Source organism: Urocampus carinirostris, chromosome 6 (genome assembly GCF_059441175.1).
Source record: "Urocampus carinirostris isolate Australia breed hairy pipefish chromosome 6, RoL_Ucar_1.0, whole genome shotgun sequence".
NCBI lineage: Eukaryota > Metazoa > Chordata > Actinopteri > Syngnathiformes > Syngnathidae > Urocampus > Urocampus carinirostris.
The window spans coordinates 26,662,808-26,687,556 of NC_142354.1; the positions used below are offsets into that span (position 1 = coordinate 26,662,808).

Consider the following 24,749-nt stretch of genomic DNA (forward strand, 5'->3'; position numbering starts at 1 on the left):
ATTTCTTGAAATTTTTGGTCGAGAACCGATTTGTTCGAACTGAGAGGCGTTCGAAAACCGAGGTTCCACTGTATATGGTAGTCCTTTAAGCACATGGGGCCACTCCTGGTATTAGTAAAATACATTTATTGTAACTTATCTAAGCTCAACAACCATCTAAGCTATTAATGATTGTTTCCTGCATTCTGCCATAACATGTGTCCTCTTTAAATAAATACATCTTTTCCAATTGCTGCACTATTTTCCATGCATCATATTACGTTTCGATGCTGGTCTCACTATTACACGCAATATTGTGTTCAGTGTGCACGTGTTGTTGGTGTCATAGCAGCAAATGTCCGGGAACACGACATGCACGTCAAGCGCTCGGCTATTCCTGGACTGAGTGTTGGCAGTCCCACTGGAGTAACCTCAAACGCTTTTATATGTTTCAAAGTTTCCTGGTTTTGGAAAACGGAAGGCATCGCATGCCACGTGAGTCAATTCCTCTTATATTCTGATATATGTAGTCTTGATATCAATCTTGGAGCTGATTTAGCCTTGATATCTTTCCGTGCTCCCTTGGCTTTCTCAACGTTTAAAATATGTACCCTTGTAGTGTTGTTTTCAACATCAATACGTTTATTGAAATGTACTGAGCTTTTATGTGATGCAGTAAAAGTATTCTAGTTTGAGTTTTGAGCTTGAATTTCTATTTGTCTAAAAATACACTTAAGCATTCACTACAGACTACACGACTCCTCAAAAATATCACTACGAACGGGCAACTAGTGCCACAAATCCATACCTGCCAACCTGTACGTTTTTGCCGTACAAAGTACGTTTATTGTGCATTTTAAGACGTGCACGACGTACAAGAAAATCTGTACGGAAAAACGCAAATTTGTCAATTATAGGTACCATCCGGTATACACCGACTATCACGAAACGGCAAATCAATCATGTCAAACGAGTTCGAGTTGTGTAGTGAAAGGAAGTCTGTCTCTTTTTAGAGAACCGGCTTTTTCGGCTCAACTCATCAAAGAGAGCCTGCTCACTTGCTTTGATGCATTATATCGTGAATTATTATGTTGTTTAAAGAAGTTAAGAAAAAAGAAAGTATTAAAGGAGAAAATGAAAAAAAGACAGGTTTGTGGTTATCCCTTTAATCAGTATATTTCCAACACTAATTTAATGCAGAAAATGAATTCATAATTGTAATAAGAAAATGTATTATTCTACTTAATTAGATTTGCATGTATTTTTTCCTTCTACAGTGAACGCCCAAGCTACTTCATTTTTGAACATTTTTTTTATAATAAACCTCATTCATGTTGAGCAACTCGGGATCCCACGACAAAATGTTTATTAACAATATATATGATATAACGAAACACATGTGTAACGGGTGTAATAATAACATTTGTTTTATTGAAATTCCTGCTGAAATATGTGTATAGTTTTTGGTAAGTGTCCAACAGTGCCACCTGCTGGTATGGGGTGGGGTTTGGTTTTGGCTTTTGAAGTGTGACCGGGAGGCGGGTTTTTTGGCAGTCTACAGAGAGAGCTGCTAACGGTAAGACACATCTTTTGGTGCTCCACAAAATAAGTTAATTTTAAACATTATAACCACAGCTGACAAATCTCTCAACATGCACAGTAATGTGATTGATGTTGTCAAGCTGTTTGGATTTATTTTCGTTTTGTTTCTGTTTTACTAAAATGTTAATTCCCCTTGTAGAGATCAAAGAGATCAAAACCAGCAGAAAAGCTAATGTGACTCATTTCATCTGCAGTAACTGTAATAAAAACCTCATCATCTAGTCCAGCGTGAATGTGGATCTTTGGTGTGACAAGTACACCGCGGTTACACATGTACATTATAACATGTTAAACTACATAAAAAAACACGTTTGAAAAAAAAAAAATGGTGTAAGATTATTTTGTATTTTTGTAAGGGAAAATACGACAATTTGTAAGGGCATGGAGCCTTGGAGCTTGACAGGTATGCAAACTAGCTACATAAAGTCTCAGAATACATCCGAGTACCGTATTTTCTGCACTATAAGGCGCACCAGGTTATAGGGCGCACCCCGAAAAAATAGTTTTTGGTCCTATATTTGACATACATAAGACGCACCGGATTATAAGGCGCTACAATGGGAACGCCGACAAAACATTCAGATAGTTCAGTCCAACTTATTACCCCCTTAACATTCCCAAATTCTGCAAAGACGCAAATACGTGTCGAGAACACGTGCGGATGCGGTGTCCGTACGATGTCACCCAAATGCATCGTTCCATCATTCGGAAGGTTAAAGTCTTGGGATTCAAGAAATGCCAACCATTCCTTAGTTTCTATTTTCGCTCGCAACTTTACTGTGCATATGACTATAAACACCTGGAATTGAGTTTAATTTAAAAATAGACACTCCATTCCATCCATTATCTGCACCGCTTATCACAGAAACATCGAGTTCAGTCTGAAACAAGATACAGGGAAAATATATAGCCGAAGTAGCTCACCGAAGTCGTTGTGTTCAATAATAATGTGCAGCCATGGTCCTCTTATATCCGTGAGTTTAGTAAATCCAGGAGAATAAAATATTTACAAATACAGAATAGTAAAAAAATGCTTTCTGTATGCCGTCAACCATGTGCTATACGCATTCATCTTTTTCGGCCAATTGCAGGCTTTGTTTTGCCGCTTCAGCCAATGCCAGCCTGTAAATGATAAAAAGGATCCGCCCCTTGACCTCCGAATAACTTTAGCCAATAGTGATCGATTCAACTGATGATTGACACATCTTTTTCGGCCAATTGCAGGCTTTGTTTTACAGTTTAAGCCTATGCCAGCCTGTAAATGATAAAAAGGATTCGCCCCTTGACCTCCGAATAACTTTAGCCAATAGTGATCGATTCAACTGACGATTGACACATCTTTTTCGGCCAATTGCAGGCTTTGTTTTACAGCATAAGCCTATGCCAGCCTGTAAATGATAAAAAGGATCCGCCCCTTGACCTCCGAATAACTTTAGCCAATAGTGATCGATTCAAATGATGATTGACACATTGGTTAGCCAATGAAACGCCGGTAAATAAATCCCAGCATACACCGCGGACTACTCGGCGTTCAGGGGAAAATCTAGTCGGCGGCTGCAAGTTAGTTGGAAGACTTTGCGATTTAATATTGATCCATAAATAAGGCGCACTGTATTATAAGGCGCATGGTCAGCTTTTGAAAAAAATTAAGACTTTTAGTGCGGAAAATGCGGTACTTATTTGCGCTTATTTAAAATGACCTCGAGAAACAATGATGTGTCTGTCATGAGAACAAGACAACGTTATTTGTCTTTTAATGTCTTCGAGATATATATTGCGCTGTAGTCAAAGTGATCATTTTCCTGACAGCAATGCGCTGAGAGAAAAAAACATCACACCTTTGGCAGGAAGTTAGCATCGTATTTATTATAATTTTTCATTTAATTCTCTGGTAAGATGAAAAAAAATCCGAAAATTGAGCAATATTTTGTGATATGGCAGATTCTCTATAATTTTACAAATGATTAACGATAGAGATAGCGATAGAGTAAACGATAGCAATCTAATTAGCGAGCTAGTAATGGCTAGATAACTAGTTAAACATAGCTAGCTAGTGAGCCAGAGATAGTTAAATAGCAAGCAAGACCACAACACCCTAAACAATTGCACAAAACTATGAAAATATCTTGCGACTTATTTGGGAATATTTGTTGCCGCTACTTTCTGTGTAAACATTTATTACAGACGCTGCCCTACTCACGAACGAGTTCCGGACGATCTTTCATAAATTGAATTTGTTCGTAAGTAGCTCCAGTGCTATGTTTCGTATGGAATGTATGTTTAAGGTTTACATAAGTATGTTTAAGGCTTGTATAAGTAAACTGTATTGTGTTGTACTAAAAAATAAAGGTTTAATAAAATAAGCTCTATAACGTTACAAAGTAGGTTGAATGATCAAGCATAGTACTGAAAAACAAAGCTACACATTAGGCGTTGACATTCTGTGGTCTCTGAAGCCCTATGAGACTCCTTGTGATTAAGGGCGTCACAAATAAACATGACTTGACTATAAATAAAGTTAAATTTAACTTAGTTTTGGAAGAGTCAAGTCAATTCATGTTTATTTGTATAGCCCTTATCACAAAAAGTCTCAAAGGGCTGCACAGATCAAAGACTATTTCAAACCACAGACTATTATGACACCATCCCCATTATATTGTCAACATAAAATATAGGTTATTCATATGCTACAGAATAGAAGTGTGTTTTAAGCTTAGATTTAAACATTTCCACTGAGGTTGCAGATCGAATGATCGAAGGGAAGAGCATGGGCGACTTCCTCCTTTGTGGTAAAAAGTGGACGAAAAAAAACGATCCAACTATTTTCTCAACAGCATCAAGCTTTCTAATTCCACTTTCATTTCAAAAGAAACCGCTCGCCTCTTCTTTACACTTTACACCAACCATATCGAATGGATGCACAAGATATTAAACAATAAAAACATCAAAGTTCTTAGCGCGCTAGAGATATAGTGCAGTGTGATTACACACAAACTAGGAAGTAAATGCCGGATTTCTTCTTCGGTTTGATGCTGGGTGACCTCTCGGCAAAAAGTAAAACTACAGCACTGTCCTTTACTCGGATAAAGGTGCACACAATACAAAATCTAACTTAAAGTAATGTCCGGACATTTTTTGACATCCCCAAAAAAATGTTTGTATGCACCGTTGTTCGTAACTCGAATGTGCGTAAGTAGGGGAGCGTATTATTTTTGCAGATAGAAGGGGAATATTATCAATGACTAGTCAAGATTTAAGTATCTTTTTCAGTCTGAAATGTAGACTGGGAGGTCGCTGGTTCGCGCCTCGGCCGAGTCATACCTAAGACTTATAACATTGGTAAAATGGCGGCGCCCTCTGTTGGCTGCGGCTGCATCGGCTCGCTACAACGGGTCAGGTGTATCGACTTTTCGTTCTTACAAAGAATGACAATACAAAGGAAATTATTATTATTATTATTATTATATTTAATGTTAAAAAAAAACAAGTTTACAACATACTAAAGCAAGAAAAACAATACTTATATAAGGAACATACTCTACTTATGGGTAAAAGTTTTGTTTTGGGCATTGTGAAATAAGGAATAATTACAGTATAAAGCATGGTACAGAGAATGTCAGGGGCCTTAAGATTGAACCCGGTGGAGTTCCATAAGACCTTGCAATAGAGCTGGACAAAACCAACACATTTCCCCCCTCATAATTTGTCTATAAATAATGGACATTGTACATCAGGACTGTGTAGCGGGTGTGACTAATTTTGAAGAAACGTAAAGATGAACTTGATGAAATTGTTGATACATTCCATATTTATTTATTTATTTGTCTGGACAAAACAGGTTCCAGTTAATAATGTCTTCATCCTATGCTGCGGCACTGTCAGCCCTCATCACTACCTCTTCCACCATTCACCACGCCCAATTGAACGTTCGATCTGCTCCCGAGCTCTCGGTCCCACCCGAGAGTCCCAAATGGATCCCCCCGGCTAGGTTGGTTCCTCCAGCCGAAGAGCCTCCCGACCCGCCTCAGCCGGAAGGACCGTTGGACGATCAAGAGAACCCGGCAGATTATGGGATTGGTAAATTCTGCAACTCCAAATAGCTTGACCGCCCTCGCTGCATGCTGTTGACTGATCTGATTCCTTGTGTTGCAGGAGGGTATTATCCAGTAGAAATCGGAGAGATTTTTGAGGACCGCTACCAGGTTGTGAAAAAGTTGGGTTGGGGCCACTTTTCCACTGTGTGGCTCTGCTGGGATATGGTGTGAGTATTGCTTATTATTACATTTGTTCATGGGTGGATCACTATTTGAGAGATTTTCTCAGTTTGTTTAAATGGTTGGAAAAGTGCTACATCTTGAAATAATGGAAATTTAATGGAATAGTATGACTAGAAGTTACAACTCTGTATGGGAAGAAAAACGTGCATTTTTGGAAGACATTTGCCAAGTATTTTTTAAAATTAAATATTTCGAAAAAATAAGTACAAGTATAGTTACATTTTTAATTCGGCAAATATGAAAGTATGGGGGGGAGCTCAAAACAATTCTTACTCATAGTAATGGGGATTTATTTCCATGTTTTTTGTTTTATTTGTTGTTTGTTATATTCTATAAATCATAATTATTTTATTTATGCAATAATACAGATAGCATCTTCGGTTATTTTTATTATTTTTTTTTATTTTTTTTATTTTTACATTGTCTAGCAACTAGTTTTATTTATTTTTGAGGGTTTCATTTGTATTAGATCATTTGTAGTAGATGGCCAGCATACATTTTCTAATTTCGAGTATATGCTTATTCTACTATGCATAATTGTTACAATTACATATTTTCTGTATTTATCTTTATTTTGTCTCATCTCATCTCATCAGCTGCACGGCTTATCCTCAGTAGGGTCGCGGGAGTGCTGGAGCCCATCCCAGCCATCTCCGGGCAGTGGGCAGGGGACACCCTGAACTGGTTGCCAGCCAATCGCAGGGCACACGGGGACAGACAACTCACTCGCCTATTCACACCTAGGGACAATTTGGACAATTCACCTAAAATGCATGTCTTTGGAATGTGGATCTTTATTTTGTAATCAAATAAAATTCAGAATGAACAAATTATGACCTAATATTGCTCATTTCATGAAATATTTGTAGTAAAATAAGAACACTGAAGTGACCAAATTAAGAAATCAGTAAAGGAAGAAAAAAATGACAAATAAGATGCTTTAAAAATATTTTCTGTAAAAATACATTTGTTTATGTTTCGCACTATTTGGGGGAAAAAAAACAATTCATAGAATGAGCATGAGTGTGGCATATAATATTCCTCAAACTTAAATTAATAAATTAAGGTTTCAGGGAAGAATTATAAATAAAATGTTTTTAAAAATACTTTCAATAAAATATCATTTTTTCCATTCTACTGTTCATTTGGGTTTTACATTTACAAATATTCTTAGATACATAATATCTAGGGCAGCACGGCGGCGCAGTGGTTAACGCGTGTGTGGCACAGTTCTGAGGTCATGAGATCGAACCTACTGTGTGGAGTTTGCATGTTCTCCCCGTGCTTGCGTGGGTTTCCTCCAGGCACTCCGGTGTCCCCCCACGTTCCAACAACATGCATGTCAGGTTATTTGACTGGTCCAAATTGTCCCTAGGTGTGAATGAGCAAGCGAATTGTCTGTCCCTGTGTGCCCTGCGACTGGCTGGCAACCAGTTCAGGGTGTCCCCTGCCCACTGCCCGAAGATAGCTGGGATGGGCTCCAGCACCCCCGCAACCCTACTGAGGATAAGCTGTGCAGATAATGGATGGATGGACATAATGTCTAAATGTTGAGGACCTCATGACAATTGTTGCTAAAACTAAAAGCCTATTTTGGGGGACTACTGAAAATTGACCATGTTAATAATAAAGTATTTTATTCCGCTTTTATTCCAAACTACACTAAAACCTAGCGAATCATTCTCTGAATCAGTCACCTGCTTCGCGGGGCTTCAAATGTAACCACTTACGTAATCAACACGTGCATTGACTAGCCATTCATAAACCACTCAATTACATTGCTCGGCACACGCTTCAGGGATTCAACCCCAAAAGTACACCACTACCTTGAACACAAGTCAGGGAGGGAAAAACATGACGAACCATGTAAAATGATACATTGGATCTGGCAAGTTTAAATTTCTTCCTTTGCAGGAGACGACGTTTCGTCGCTCTCAAGGTGGTAAAAAGCGCTGTGGTGTTTACCGAGACCGCCATGGATGAGATCAAGCTTCTGAAATGTGTCAGTACAATCCCTAGCGGCGAGTTTTTGTCAAAATTCTCTTTCTTGAACGAGTTTTTGGCACTTCAGGTGAGGGACAGCGACCCCAAAGATCCCAAACGTGATACAATTGTGCATTTCATCGACGACTTCAGGATCTCCGGAGCTAACGGGGAACGTATCCTGTTTCACGCTGGCTTGTCCCTGCAAGGTTTTTGTTTTATTTATTTAGTTTTTTTCCTCTATTTATCAGTGGAGCACAAAAATGGTGAAAGTAAGAAAAGGCCTGCTTCTACTAGAGTCTAGAAGCCAACCAAACTCTTAAAAAAAAAAAAAACCTTTATTCAAGTGCGTCTAAGATTTTTTTTCATTTCTAAACAATTAAAATGTAATCATGTTTTATTTCCTGCCTCCATCTTCTGGCTTAAAGTTATGTTTGCAGCCTTAAGTCTTCAAATGCCGCACTTCACCCTTAAATTGGCATTAACATATTCCGTATGCAGGAGTGCGAAAAAAAATCCTTATAACAGGACTTAAAAGCTTGGAATCTTTCTAACAAGTAGTGTTGACTAATTATCAGGTATGCTTTTTCTTAACTTTGACGTCATATAAAATAGCTCAGTCCAATACCTATCGTGTACCCCTCCGTAGTTAGTAACTAGTGTCATCATGTATAATGATTTTTATATGTAAGAGTAGCAAATACTTTATCTCCTCTCTATCACTTTGTCATGTGTGCAGGTAATTGGAGAACTTATGATCCGTGCATGTGTGCAGGTTGTTGTGATTGTACAGGCTTCTGAATTTAAGTCAGTATAGTACAGTACAGTACAGTACAGTTTTGAGAATGTTTTTGTCACACTCCTGTGTATATGCTAATGCCTATTTAATTAATATTGACAGCTGTGCAATATGATTGGGAGTTACATCAAACAAGGCTCTTAATTGCGGCACAGTATGTAACATTTCTGAACTAGATTTTTTTCTCTTTGAACCTGCTAAGGTCGCCATCTTACTCCATAGGGACAGTGGGACTCTTGTTCATCCATCACTAATTAAATGACAAAGCATTTGGCTACTAAAGGGAGTCATAGTTACTCCTTTCGTTTACTCACTTTCACATTCAGAGCACTTGGCAGAAATCACATTGCGTCATCACCCGCGTTTGCTTTGGGGAGGGGAGGGGCGGCGTGTTTAGGACAACTTCCATAACTGCTTCTCAGATGTGTGCATGGTCCTCGAGGTTCTAGGCCACCAGCTTCTGAGGTGGATCGTCAAATCCAACTACACAGGGCTTCCGCTTCCTTGTGTCAAAAGCATCATCAGACAGGTGATGTTCTAGGTAATTTCCAAAACGGTTTCCGCAAGTTTTCAGCAATTTTATTATGCTGTAGGTCCTGCAAGGTTTGGAGTATTTGCACACAAAATGCAAGATCATCCACGCGGACATCAAACCGGAGAACATCCTTTTGCGGGTGGACGATGTTTACGTTGAGAAAATGGCGGCCGATACCAAACTGTGGCAGCTCCCCGATTCTGCTGTGTTGCCAAGCCAACCAAGTTAGTGATTATTATTTGAATAATTATTCAACCCGTGAGACCATTAAAGGTAAAAGCTGCACAAGAAAAATAATACATTTTTAAATCTTTATTTGTCGATATTTTGCTCTGTTATACATTTCTTTATTTCAAAATGGGAAAAACTTTTTTTGTCTGTATATTTTATCTGTATCTATTTTTAACATGTACATTTTTCTTAGTACTTTAAAATGACATTTACCATTTGGGACAATGCATCAATTGAGTCTGTCCATGTCTTTAACTCATGATGTTTACTCATATTAATGATCTTAAGGATTAATTATGTTCTTTTTATTTAAGAAGAAGTGGCTAAAATATAGTCAAATGTATAACTAATACTTTAAAATTCAAGAATAATTCTTTTGAATTTTACTGAAAACATAGGTTAAAATGTGGTAACACACGCAGAAACTATGTTTACATTTTTTTTATTTTAACGGAAAAGGTAATAAATATAAAATAAGATAGGTTACTCAATATTCAAAATTGTAAGTTTCTTTTAATTCCACTAAAGAAATAGGTTAATGTTTTAAAATAAGACAAATAATACATCCAATTTTAATGATTTATATTTAACATCTGACTGAAGAAGTAGGCTAGAAATATTGTAAAATTAAAAAAATATTATTTGCAATTTTAGGATCTTTGAAAAATATAGTTCAACTAAAAGTGCAGCTAAAATATAGTAAAATAAGAAACTTAATATTTAAAATTGTAGGGATACTTTTATTTTATTTCCCTGGATAGGTAGGCTGAAATAAAATAAAATAGAAAAAAATATATCGTTTTCATTTGGTTCATTTGTATAGTATACTGGACAAGTGAGCTAAACACATAGTAAGATAAGAAAATAGTAAGGACAACTTTTGGGATGATTTTTATTATTTATGGAAAGGGTGAGTTAAAAACAGTAAAATAAGAAATGCAACATTAAAAATTATAAATATATCATTTTTCACATTCTATGAGAAAAGTGAGTTAAAAAGTATTGGGAAAAGAAAGGAAAATATTGCAAAATATGGTGATACTTAAGTAGCATAATTCTGTTAAGCAATGTATATTTCACAAAAACAGTGAATTTATTCCCGCAGAATTTAATTCTTGGCTTTTGTGGGAATGAGCACATTATGAAGAAATAATGAACATAGGCAAAAATGTTGAACATGCAACTGTAATTTTTCTTCTTATTCATTATTATTATTATTATTATTATTATTATTATTATGTCAAGTCAAGTCATGTTTATTTGTTAAGCCCTTATTCACAAAGAGTCTCAAAGGGCTGCGCAGACACAGATTATTGCAAACCACGGAATATTATTACACTACCCTCTGATCTAAAACATACGTGAGGGCAAGGAAAAACTCAAAAACCTCAACATGAGGAAAATCAAGAAATCTTGAGAAGGGACCACACATGAGGTAAAACCCCTTTCAGGATGACCAGGCTGCAATGGATGTTGCAATAACAAATAATACACAACTATTGTCAACATAAAATATAGGTTATTCATATACAATAGAATAGAAGAGTGTTTTAACCTTAAATTTAAACATTTCCACTGAGGTTGTAGATCATACCTTGTATGCTATTTATTCTTTTTTTTTCTGGTCGTTCAGTTAAATATAGTTGGCCAAAATATATATATATATATATATATATATATATATATCTCATCTCATTAGCCGTACCTCTTATCCTCATTAGGGTCGCGGGGGTGCTGGAGCCCATCCCAGCCATCTCCAGGCAGTGGGCAGGGGACACCCTGAACTGGTGGCCAGCCAATCGCAGGGCACACGGGGACAGACAACTCACTCGCTCAGTCACACCTAGGGACAATTTGGACCGGCCAATTCACCTGAAATGCATGTCTTTGGAATGTGGGAGGAAACCGGAGTGCCCGGAGGAAACCCACGCAAGCACGGGGAGAACATACAAACTCCGCACAGTAAGGCCGGGAGCTGGATTTGAACCCACGCAGGAGGTTCCCACGACCTCAGAACTGTGCCGCACATGCGCTAACCACTGCGCCGCCGTGCCCATATATATATATATATATATATATATATATATATATATACATATATACATACACATACTGTATTTCATGTTTTAGAGCACTAATGGTGAATTCTTTCTGCGTTAAAAAAATAGAACCAATCTGTCATTTTTTGTATGGGTCATTTTTCCAATTTTAAAAATTTCTTTTATTATTACTTTGCAAAATAAATATGTGTAAATACAGTAAAAACGACAAAAATAACAAAATCAGCAACATTTTCTGCCATTTGTTAACAGATTTGCTTTATTAAAATCTTAAATCTTTGAAGAACTATGATCCGGATAACTACATCTAAGTATTTTATTTTCAAATATACTGTATTGTTCATTTCATTTAAAAAAAATATATGATTGAATTACTTATTGTTTGTCCTTATTATTTTTACTACTGTTAATGATATATTTGTATTTATTTCCCAGAGAGTTCAAGGGCTAAACACAAAAAGGTGCGTAGATTATTTCAATTATTTATTTGTTGTTCCTGCATTTAAAGTCATTGTCCTCCTTAGAGTTTGTCGGACTTTATGGGAAGACTGACGGGAGTTTTCCAAAACATAGGGAATTGGGTAAGTTTAATGTTGGGTTTTTCACTTTACAGTAAAAGTTAATTCCAAATTACCGTATTTCCCGCATTCAAAGGCGCACAGCTTTTGTGATTTTTTTTTTTTATATGTGCACTGGACTGTAAGGCAGAAAGAATGAAAACTACAATAAGAGCTGAAGTTGCATGATGAACATATTTATAAATTTTACTTAAAGTAAATGATTTCATGCTAATCTCAATACGTTTGATACTTTCGGACGATTATTGTCCGTAGCGTCAAGAAAAGAGGAATTGCAATTAGCTTTGGAAAGTTGCCGTCAGAGCTGCTGTCCAAATTCGGCGCTTCTTTTGTTTCCTTTTACCAACATTTAACATGTTAACCACAAGAAGGCACTCAAAGACAACACTTTGTTTCTCAAAGGCAGAACAGTTACACTATATAGAATAATTTATTTGTAACGATGCATTTCCAATTTTAGACTACAGACGCTCCCTTACTTACGATCATTCGACTCAGGAAAATCGGTAGATACGAATATTTTTTTTTCGGGGGATGTCGAAAAATATCCGGATATTAAATAACTGCACAGAAATCTAATTTAAACTGTATTAATGCGATTTTTATTTACTTAACCTTTTCAAAAGGTAGCTTTTTATTTTTATAAGTCCATGCTGCGTTTCAATACATTTTTTTGTTGTCCAGATAAGGGGCCAATTAGTAACCTTTTTTGTTTTTTCCAACCCTCAAAGTAAAACGATATAAAAAATGGAATTTTCTAATTGCATTTCTTTAATTTTATGAAATTAAAGCGACAGTGTGTAATGTTAGTGGCCCCTAGTGGTACAGAAAAAACATTAATTGTGGCTTGTTCTGTCTGCAGAGGTTTTATTTTATTATTATTTTTTTTAAATGGGGCTTTAAATGTGCTACTTGTGCTTAATTTATTTATTTGATTTATACTATTATACTTGTATTGTTTATTAAAGTACTTGAATTCACCTTGATTATTTGAATCTATTATTAAATTGAATGTAATTTATTGTTAACTGGAAGGACTGTAAATATTTGACGGTTGAATGGTTGTTTGGAAAAGGAATCGATAAATAAGCTTTTGCTACAGTTACTCAGTGTTTTTTTTCACCAAGTAAATATTTGGTTGACTCCTTTTTACTTGTTATTCTGAAGTAACAGTACTTTTACTTAAGTTGAGTGATATTTTTGGCTACTCCACCCTCTGAAAATTCTTCTCCGTTTGCTGTCTGCAGTCCAGCAAATCCTCAAGGTCGCAATTGAAACGATTGGTTTGGACGGAAAGGAGGAAGCGGCGAGCGGAGGCCGAAGCAACCGACCTCACTCCCAAACAACCGCGCGGCCCGTCGGATGTCCAAACTAGCGACGGCTGTCGATCGCTTCTTTGGAATTCCGACGTCACTTTGAGGAGACGAACCTTGCTGTTGTCGGACAGGCCGGAGTCTCCCGAGCTCAGCCGCCGAGACTTTACCTCTTCCTTGCCGGACATCAGCACGGAGGATGCCCCCTTCTCCGCCTCCGCGGGGTTATTTTTACAACGGACCTCAGACGACAAACAATCCTCCCCTTGTGGTCAGTGTTGTTCACTTTCGAAAAGCATCGTGGTTGTAAACTGAGATGTTGTGGCTTAAGTCGGATTTCACTCATTCAAAATGAATGAAGAGGGTCACATAAAACGCCTTTGTGTGGACAGTTTGGGGTTGTATTAGCTAAAAGGATTTCTAAGCTCACTTTCTTGCTCTCTTGCTTTCTTTTCTTCTCTATCTTTTGTTGTGTTTCTTTCATGTCTCTGTCTTTTACTCGTTGCCTTTTTCTTCCTTACTCTCTAGACATCAAGTAAAATTTGTGTGATAGGCTTCCATTTCTTTTCAAATTGATGGAGTTTCAGTTGAAGTCTTGCAGTGATTTTTTCCATAATGTACAGTTGCTTTAATTTGTCTCTCCATTGTTTTATGTCAGGGGGTCGTGGTTTCAGCCAGGACACTGTGATCATTTTCTTTGCTACCAGAAGCATAACCTTTAGTATATATTTCTGTTGACCAGACGGTAATTCTTCTGGCAAAATTCCTTCTACGTAGGCCATTGGGTCTAACCGCAACTCCCAGCCAATAATTAATTTTATTTCTGTCTGGATACATTTTCCAAAAATTTAATATTACAGGGCAATTCCAGAAAATATGCGTGATGTCTCCGACCCCCCCACAGTTACGCCAACATAGATTTGAGGTATTTTTATATTTTGAAGTAATAGAGGGTGTATAGAAGAATCACATTTTTACTTTCCATTCAAACTCCCTCCATGTCGGGCTGTTGGTTATTTTGTGTCCCTCTTTCAATGTTTTTTCCCATTCGTTGTCTTTTATCACTACATTAGTTTCTTGTTCCCATTTTTCCTTAAACACCATGTCATCATTACTGAGATCCATTCTCAGAGCTTTATATAGTTTTGATATAACCCCCTTTATTGATTGTCCTTTTGAATATAATATTAACAATTCCCCAACTTTAGTTGGCTCCTTACATATTTTCCCCCATTCATCATGTTTCTGGAGGTAATGCCTTAGTTGCAAATATTTGTTAAAATCATTTCTAGGTAGGTCAAATTCTTGTTGGAGTTGTTCGAATGATTTCATTGCCTGTCCTTCGAATACTTGGGTAAACAACATCAATCCTTTTTGGGCCCATTTTTCAAATCCTAACTCCATAACCCCGGGTTAAATGTCTGGGTTTTTTGCTATTTTTGTAGCCCTATATTCACAGATCTTGATATTTTAAATTTTTTTGTATTGTTGACCAAGTTTTAATAGATCCCTTAATCCATTCATTCTGGATTTTCAATTTCTTCCACCTCGTGACTGATATGTATGGTAACAATTCCACAGGCATATTTGGACAAGATCGCTGCTCCATGTCCACCCATATCGTATCTTTGTCTGTAGTAATCCACAAAATAAATGCTTTAATTTCAGCTGCCCAATAGTAATATTTAATATTGGGTAGGTCTAGGCCCCCTTTTTCTTTAGAAGCTAACATGGTTTTGGATTTTATTCTAGGTTTCTTGTTTTGCCAAAGGAATTCTCTCTTGCTTTTTTTATTCTCTCGTTCTTTCTAGTTTTTTCTAATCCCTTTTTCATTCTTTCTTTTTGATCGCTGGATTTGTTTCTGTCCTTCTTTTGTTTTCTTTTTCTCATTTGCTTTTCTTTGTCTTTTAATCTTTTTCTTTTTCACTGTCTTTATTCCACTGCCTTCCTTTTGTTTTTGTTCTATATTTAATTATTTATTTATTGATTTCTTTCTTTCTATTCTCCATTCCTCTCTTTTGTTTCTTTCTCACTATCCCCCTCTTACATTTATTTTCTCTAATTCTTTCTTTCACTTTCTTTTTCTCTCTTCCATTCACACTTTTGTTCTTTTTCCTTTTCTTTCTCTTTCATGCCTTTTTTTGTTCTTCTCTATCTTGATTTTACTCCTTTTTATCATTTAGCTTTGTCTTTCGTTTTCTTTTAATCTTTATTTCCATTCTTTTACTTTCTTTCACTCTCTTTCTTTATCTTTGTCTGTTCAGAATTCTCCTATTTGTCTTTTCTCTTTAAAGCTTTTTTTAAATGTCGTTTTCCTTTTCTTTTTTGTTTCTCTCTTCCAGGCTTTTTTTTTCTCTCTCTTTTAAGCTTTTGAAAAGAAAAAACAAGTTGGCAAACATGTTAAGAATATAATCCACTCTCGGAATGTACTTATATGTTGTACATGCTCTTTGACACAAGAGGGAGCTCTTACCTTTCTTACCCGTGACTTGTTTTGCTCATAACATGTGAAGTACAATAAATTTACCAAAGATGGTGCTGTTACACCCGATTGTGTGTGACTAGGTTGTTGCTTCCTACATTCGTGTCCCGTCCCAACAGTATGTCGCTTTTGTGGCTCAATTTAGGGGAAAAAAGTTGACGCTTAGCCTTTTTAGTCAGAAAAAACAATTACAATAAGGCAGGGTATAGAAATTATTTAAAGCTAGTACTGTACTGTGTTTAGATCTAAAAACAAAATAAAAAAAACTTTTTTTTTTTAAATGTAAAGACCTGTTGCTATCATTCCGAAAAACTGTTTTGTGTCGAATTTAAATTTGGGAACGTTCACATTTAAGTCCTATTAGTTGCCACACAATAGGTGTGTTTTTAGGATTAATGAATTATCTGTTCAACCGAATATTTATTCCACCTGGAAATGTTTTTGCTATGTCATTTACTTCAGATCAATGTTTAGATAATGGAGTGAAAATTGTGCCGATCAATATTTTTTTCATAAAACCTAACTGGATTTATTTGAATTTGTTTGACTTTTAGAAATCAGTGAACAAGAGGGGCCGCTTGACCTACTGCAGCCTCAAAATGCCGACAAGCTTCTCATTAAAATTGCCGATCTGGGCAATGCTTGCTGGGTGGTGAGTAGCAAACTAACCACAGAAAAATGTAGCAGAAATATAAAATTGGCAACCTTTTAATTACCTTTTTTGCTAAAGTATCTCTAAGTTTGTGACTGGGAGTTTGTTTCGAACCTACTTAGGTTTTATTGAGCTCCTGAGAATGGATGTGTTGATTATCAAATAATTCAACATTTTGAGGCAAAGTCCATTAAGTCCTTAATGAGATTAAAATGCATAAAGTCATTAGTTACATCGGGGCAGCTTGTATTTAGATTAGCACTGCTAATTGTTAATATATGAAACACCTTTTTATTTGCCGATTTGTACTTAAGATTTAGGTTTATCTGTGAGCCTTAAACAAATGCTTAATCCCAATACTTCCTCTTCCACCTACCCATTTCGTCTTGTTTATCTTTCTCCTCCCCTTTTATTATTTTCACAAGTGCAAAGGAGTGATTCTTCCAGTCTATGAATAATGAACATACTTCCTGCTTACCACATCACTTCGACCTGAGGCTCCGTGCTTTTTCTTTTCCTGCATACAACACAAATAGAATTGGTTTATTCCCTTCCACAACTGCAATTGCTGTCGGAAATGCAGAGAGTGCGTGGCTAAAAGAAGGGAGAAGCTAGGGCGCTCCCAAGCTGACTTTGTGAGACTTCCTCACTCTTCTACCTCACTCTACACTTATTTTAGGATTTGGACGTTCTAACCCTCATCATGAAGAATAAGGAGTAACATTGAGGGGAATGGGGAGTAATAAGATGGGCCTAATGCTAAAAAAGCAATACTACGGACTTAAGTTACATGTTGTTTTCCTCTTTTGTTTTTTTTTAGTACAAACACTTTTCGGAAGACATTCAGACTTGTCAATACCGTTCCGTGGAGGTCCTGATCGGCGCTGACTATGGTACCCCGGCTGACATCTGGAGCACCGCCTGCATGGTAGTAGCAAAATACTGCAAATATTATCGATAACCCCCTTGCCACAATTTTGTTTTTGTGCAAATTGCAGGCTTTTGAGCTAGCAACAGGGGACTATTTGTTTGACCCCCAGTCGGGGAACACATTCTCCCGTGAAGAAGGTTTGGTTGCTTTTTTATTTTAAAAAACATATATATATTAATAACGATGTGTACAGTATTTCAATCTATAATCCACATGATTACATTGTTGTTAGATCATATTGCTCACATTATTGAGCTTCTGGGACCTCTTCCATCCAAGTTTGCACTATCGGGGAAAAAATCTAAAGGATTCTTCAACCAAAAAGGTAAATACACAAATTATACTCTAAAAAAGATGAGACAAAATATTAGAAATTTCTTGCAGGATTCTGATCTTAGGACTAAACTTGAAGTGTCAAACTCATTTTCACTAAGGACAACTCAGGATTACGGCTGTCCTTAAAGGGCCAGCTATAACTGGTATGTCAAATAAATGTAACTAATGTTAAATGTCAAATAAGTCATTTCATATATCAAGTGCTATACATTATATATAGTTTATTATAAATTAGATTTATCAAAATAACATCTTTTTTGATTATTTATTTCTCATTTGCACTCATTGACATTGATGTGGAAACACCTTCGTGTTAGTGAAGCTGAGTCGTCACTTGCGGGTATCGTAGTCGATGGGCATTGTGGGAGATGTAGTTTTTGGTCAAAGCACTTTTAAATCATTTATTTTTTTAGAAGTATTATGAGCTCTACCGTAGCGGTCAGCGACCACCGGGCTGCGGACTAATAACGGTTCCTGGGTCGTTGGTACCGCCGCACAGGAATAATATATAATAATTTTTTGCCTGTAACCGAAAGAACTTAAAGTTTGGCTGCTTGTTATACACAAGGTTTTATCGTAGTATATTACCGACCATATTTATTTCAGAATGGTCATTGTGGAATTGGAATTACCTTGTGTTTGTGCAGCACTTTGATCATATTTGTGATTAGGGGCTATACAAAAAACTGTTTTGATTTGACTCAATGATAGCTTAGTCAAATAATATCACTGACTACATTTTCACAGCTTTGGATGCAACGGGAAAAAAACCCGGGTCACTGCAGTGAGAGCAATATGATTGTTACTGTAAATTTTATTTTGGTATTGTGTTCATAGTTAACGTTGTCAATAAATGATTTTAATCATGGCCCACATATTGGAACCCTGAGTAAAAATAGTGTGATGATATTAAACCTAATAATGTTTCCTATATCATCTACTTCCTTAATGTTTTAGTGATTACCGAGTGGATTTAGGCTTATTACTATCGTTATTGTTGTTATTACTAATGTTATTATTGGGCCAGACTTAAAGAATATTGTCAGATGTTTAACCAGTCCATGGTACAGAAAAGGGACCGCATAAAGTGATGTGGAAGGCCACATCAGGCCCTCGGGCAATGAGTTTGACACATATGTCCTAAACTTTGGTCGTTTCATGGTTTTGCCTGAATTTGAACTTTTGGTGGCCCTCTGAATCGCTCACTTCTACCTCGCAATCTTCAGGCGGACATTTTGCCACTAGTTTTCCTTTGAAAATGACATCAGACTTTCTCAAGTTTCAGAAAACGTCCAATCCAGGGTTCCTACAACATAACATGACCTAACATTTTAAGACTTTTTTAATTGCCTTTTAAAATCAAATCAAAGACCAAGTTGACCACAAAAACACAATTGAAACTAGCAAAACCAAAAAACACAAACATGTTTTGCTCACGATAGATAGTGCCTCATACTGGCACAGCTTTTCGCCATATTTTTAGTTCAAACAAAAAAAAAATCTTATTAAAGGTAGGGTGCAGCAGAGTAACACATAATGTGTGTGTATTTCTTAGACATGCTCAAATAAACTCTTCTTTTTTCATCTTTTTGGGGGTTTGTTCCCAAACATGCTTGATAAAAGTTATAAACAGAAAGGTGCAATAGAAAATAAAGCATAAGGGCTCTTTGAGCTCAGTTTGACATTTTTAACACATACTTAATAGAGAAAATATTTAACTTTCAACTTTTTAAGAACTCCTCAAACTACACATATCTCACCTTTAATGTTTTCACATTTGTAAGACTTTCAAAAATATGATTCAAGATATTATTTTTTAAATAAATTAATTCATCGCCGGTGGCTAGATGGTTAGGCGGCACAGTTCTAAGGTCATGGGATCAAATCCATTGCTCCAATATAGCTGGGATGGGCTCCAGATAATGGACGGATGGATGATATAAGGGTGGCACGGTGGAAGTGGTTAGCACGTGTGCGGCACAGTTCTGGGGTCATAAGATCGAACCTTCCTGTGTGGGGTTTTCATGTTTTCTCCGTGCTTTCGTGGGTTTCCTCCGGGCACTCCGGTTTCCTCCCATTTCCCAAAAACATGCATGTCAGGTTAATTGACCGGTCCAAATTGTCCCTAGGTGTGAATGAGCGAGTGAGTAGTGTTTCTGTGTGCCCTGCGATTGGCTGGCAACCAGTTCAGGGTGTCCCCTGCCCACTGCCCGAAGAGAGCTGGGATGGGCTCCAGCTCCCCCGCGACCCTACTGAGGATAAGTTGTGCAGATAATGGATGGATGGATGGAATTCAATGCCTTTTAAGACTTTTCAGGAATCCGCGGAAACCCTGGCAATCACCAGACACCTCTTTTCCAAAGCTGCTAAGTGATTGATTCTTTGTCGGCTTCTGCAAACTGTTATGCAGTTTTTAGTCGAGGACTAATGGAAAAATGTCTGCCTAATCTTCCAATTTTGTCTTTGATCTAGTCAAGACTCCTCAATAGTTTTTCCAGTTGTAGATTGTTTGTATTCCGATCCGTCAACTCCATCCAGGCCACCTGAGGCGCATCTCCAAACTGAAACCGTGGAGCTTGCTGGAAATTTTCCTGGACAAGTACGAGTGGCTGCCGGACCAAGCGGCCCAGTTCAGCTCCTTTCTCTTGACCATGTTGCAGCTCCAACCCGAGAAGCGAGCCACTGCTGCACAGTGTCTGAAACACCCTTGGATCGCGAGCTAGCTTGTCCTCTCGGGATCTAGCTTGTCTTTTTCACGTATCCCTAAACCGCCAGGATCGCAGGGGCACTCCCTATTGTGTGCCTTGGGCAAGTACATCTCTCTGCAGGTTTTTCTTTTGGGTAGGGAAACAGATAGTACTGGTTTCCATGGTTACCAGTAGCAGGATAAGCCTCCCGATCTGACTGTGATACAGCATCTTCACCATCTGGGCGCCATTGTTTTTCATTGTAAATGCTTGGATTAAACTTTCATGCCATAAGAAAATAGTATTTTATTCGTATTTAAAAGATAAATATTTTTTCAACAGCTTCCTTGAGATCAGATTTACTTTAGTGAATGTCACTTTTTGTTTATGCAACAAATGAACTCTGGGCCATAGTTTGGACACCACTGGCTTTGACCTCAGATCAATTATTTTTTAGGTATGAGAATTACCTAGAAAGTTCTTGATGCAACATATACATTTGGTTTTCCAGCTTGCTCTTGTCAGCACTGAGTAACTCTGAGGGATGAGTCATGGGTGGGTGGGTCTATCCCTTAACCACACGGGTCATAAGGGAACCATTACCTGTGGTGTGTCTTGGGCTAGTGCACCCTGGTGGAGCCCACCCCTTTTCAGGGCAACAAATGTTTCCACCAGGTCTTGAACCGGGGATTATTGATAGCAAAAAGTAACTACTTTCAGGGTAACATGCTATCTAGCCGACCCTCTAAAACTGCTTTAGAATAGCCACATGATAAAATAAATGAAATAAAATGTACACCAAATTGTGTAACTAGTTAACTCTTCATTATTTCTTGGCTTAGCTAAGAAATTCCGTATCCATTTTGTCTCTGGGCTTCGAATCACTCAAAGATCTCCTGAATTTCTGAGTACTGTCCAATACGTTTTTTTCACTCGGGACATAGTGTATTGCAAGAATTAAAAAAAATTAAAAAGAAACAACAAATTCAACACACTTTTACCGCAAATTCTGTGTTTACGTTTGCCTCTTTGATTTTGTTGTTCCTGTGTAAGCCACACCCTGTCCCCACTCGCTGCTTATTATTTTCTACAGGTGACACACAACCAATTATGCTCATATAAGCTGATTTCAGTATTATATACTGTAGTTGTAAATTCAGCTTGAATGTGAGTATGCCGGTAGGGATTATATTTCCAGCAGGAGAAATTTAGTGTTCACGTACTCTGCTTAAGACACAATGCCAATCCTGTATTTTGTTGTACTTTGTTGGTCAATATAAACATGCCTGCCCTTCAGTGGACATTGCTGGCAAATCGAGGGTTGTACATTTTGTGACAACGTGACAGATTTAGGACTACTCAGCAGTCAGGAGACATAATAATTCCTGATTTGCGATAAATATTAGCAGAATACCACGGTAAGGCATAATGTAGTAATGACAATAGCGTTACAGAATTTTATAATAATAATTATAATAATAATAATTTCCTTTGTATTGTCATTCTTTGTAACAATGTACACAGAACGAAATGTCGATGCACCTGACCCGTTGTAGCGAGTCGATGCAGCCGCAGCCAATGTATAACGCCTTGAAGTACTCATTACCGAGAAAAGTAATTGCGTTCCTGGACGCGTTCCTTTGTAACGCTTTAGTTCCAACACTGCTCCCAAACAAGCGTGCCTTCTAACAAGCTAGTTTATGCTCTCGCGAGCTAGCTTGCCCTCTTGTGTGCTTGTTTGTCCTTTCGCAAGTTAACTATTCCTTTCCTGTCCTCATCTTACCTCAATGAAATAATTTTTTTATATACACCTCTGAGGCTTTTGCATATTCATAATATTTCCGCGACCAACTATGGATTGTTTTCGATAGTTTATGAAATGATTTATTGTAAGTAAGTATTTGACCGCCAAAACACACTAGTGTCACGAACCAGAAACAGAGACAGGACCCAGTAGCGTTCGTTTACTCAGTTTTATTGATAGAGAGGGAGAGCAGTGCTTGCGTCCACGATCCGATGATCAACGGACACGGGTAGCAGTTGGCTGGAACGCGGAAGTGGCACTTCCGTGTCAAGCGAGGATGTTCGTAGACTTGCAGGAATACTAGTCGTTAGCCGGGACGGGAGAGCAAGGGCGGTATCGAGTTTGGAAACGAGGTCGGCGACTGGTGTCAGGCAGATTGCGGGCAAAACAGGTCGGATGTCGGGATGGCAGAACAGGGCAGAATCGGGTCCAGAAAAAGGTCTGCAACAGGTAATCAGGCAGGAGAAAACAGCAGGAAAATATTGGACGGAATGAGCTTGCCTAGCTGGGAGCATAGGGTCGCAACGATCTGACGGCGTCCTCTTGAGAGCCGGGGGTTTAAAAGGAGTCTTTTAGCCAATCAGCTCTCAGGGCTTTTGGCGCCAACGGGGCAGCCGCATGTGCCCCGAATCAGTAATCATGACAACAAGATTTGACGAAAGCAAGTTGTGTGGTAAAAATGGAAAGGAAGGACATTTTGTACTCTTAGAAAAGAAATGCTGACATGAGTTTGAGGAAGTTGTATCCTGTTCAATTAAATTAACATTTGTGGGTGGCACGGCCCACAATAAATAATAACTGCTTTGCTTTATTTAAAAAAGGAATAAATACATTTAATAAATGATCGCCAACCAAAGTACCTCCTTGGAAAACTGAATATCATTTTTGGTTGTTCTTTATCTATTAAATTACAAATCATAACGTAATCATTAAAAAGCTGGATTGGATTGTTTAAAGAATAGTGTATTACAGTTGAATAGCATGGAAACAGAACACTAAATGCATAGAAGTTCTTGTAACAGTTTGACTGCCCAACATAAAAATTAAATTCGATTTTAATTTTAATTATTTTATCTTGGTATTACTTTGTTAAATTATTTTTCTTACTTGACTGTGCTTTCCCCTCAATTTTTTATTTGCTGAGAAAAACATTTTAAACAATTTAATCTTAGTTAAAAAAAAGATTTTTTTATATACGAGCCTTTTGCCCTCTCAAATGTTTGAGTTAAAGGTCGGAAACATTGAGAAAAAAATGTGAAAATTGTATTTTTTGAAAATACCTGGAATGATCATTATTTATCTTATTTTAACATGCTGCTTCTTATATTTGTTACATAACTTTTTTTGCAGCGTTGACTTGCAAGCACAGAAATATATGGTAAACAAATTTAAATATGTTATTATTTTTATTATTTTACTTTTTTTGAAACACTTTTTTACAATATTTTTTTCGTTTGGAATCGGAAACATCGAGTAAGAAAAATAAAGTCTAATGTTTTTTTTTAAATACTTAAAGTTCATTGTTTTTCTTTATTTACTACTATTTATTTACTATTTACTATATATATATATATATATATATATATATATATATACACACACATTGTTTACATTATTTTTTCCAATTGTATTTTTTTGCAGTTTGTAGCAGCACTGGAGAAAGAAATTAAGTAAAATTGTATTTTTTTTTAATATTTAAAAAGATGCTTATTTTTTATCAATTTTTCTAATATTTTTACTTACCTTTTTTGCAGTGTACAGCCACAAGTATAAAGAAAAAAATACCACAAAAATATTCCAAAATAACATTTCTTTCTTTTGCTATATTTTTCCCACTCAATTCTTTGTGTTTACCTTTTGCATTATGGAGCCGGACAATATTAAAATTGAATTTTTTTTTCCAAAATTACTTGCAAAGATTATCCTTATTTTTCTTAATTTATCATATTTTTTCTTATATTTTTTTACTCAACTTTTTTTTGCAGCGTGGACCTACAAGCATAGACGAACAGTACCAATAAAATAATGCAAAATAATGATATATTTTTAGAAGTATTTTCAAAATCCTTTTTCCTTTTTTCACTATATTTTTCTGGCCGAATTCTTTCAGTTTACCTTTTGCCGTTTGGAGCCAGAAGCACTGATGAAAAAGACCCCATAGTAAAATAGAATTTTTTTATTACTTGACCATTGTTTTTCCTAATTTACCGTTTTTATGTATTACTATCATTTACCTAACTTTATTTTATTATATAGCTGCAAGCATAGAGAAATAATACATTTGAATAAATACATGAAAATGTTATTAGAATGTCAGAATTGTTTCCATTTTACTCTATTTCTTACATTTCTTTTAAGATGGACTATTGCTGTGAAGATCTGCAAGCAAATGTGAAGAATAAAGAAATACATTATTGTTATGATATCACTTTAATAACATTTTGAATTGTTTGCTTTTTATTATTCAAATTCTGAATGCAAAACCACACCTTACTGCTAC

At 36.7% G+C, this 24,749-nt stretch overlaps 1 protein-coding gene across 2 annotated transcripts; it reads left to right on the forward strand.

Moving 5' to 3' along the window:
- The first annotated feature begins 308 nt into the window (after positions 1-308).
- Positions 309-24,749, forward strand: LOC148364420 (SRSF protein kinase 3-like). Of its 2 annotated transcripts, none has more exons than XM_088338513.1 (16): positions 309-474; positions 1,721-1,772; positions 5,417-5,658; positions 5,734-5,842; positions 7,773-7,860; positions 7,930-8,017; positions 9,063-9,169; positions 9,234-9,399; positions 11,902-11,927; positions 11,991-12,047; positions 13,292-13,628; positions 16,394-16,491; positions 17,312-17,419; positions 17,490-17,559; positions 17,655-17,747; positions 24,608-24,749. In XM_088338513.1, the coding sequence occupies exons 1-16, from the start codon at positions 426-428 to the stop codon at positions 24,622-24,624; spliced, it is 1,707 nt and encodes a 568-aa protein (XP_088194639.1). In that variant the 5' UTR covers positions 309-425; the 3' UTR covers positions 24,625-24,749. The 2 variants fall into 2 exon arrangements, with proteins under 2 accessions (XP_088194639.1, XP_088194638.1); XM_088338512.1 differs by lacking the exon at positions 24,608-24,749 and adding an exon at positions 20,297-20,791.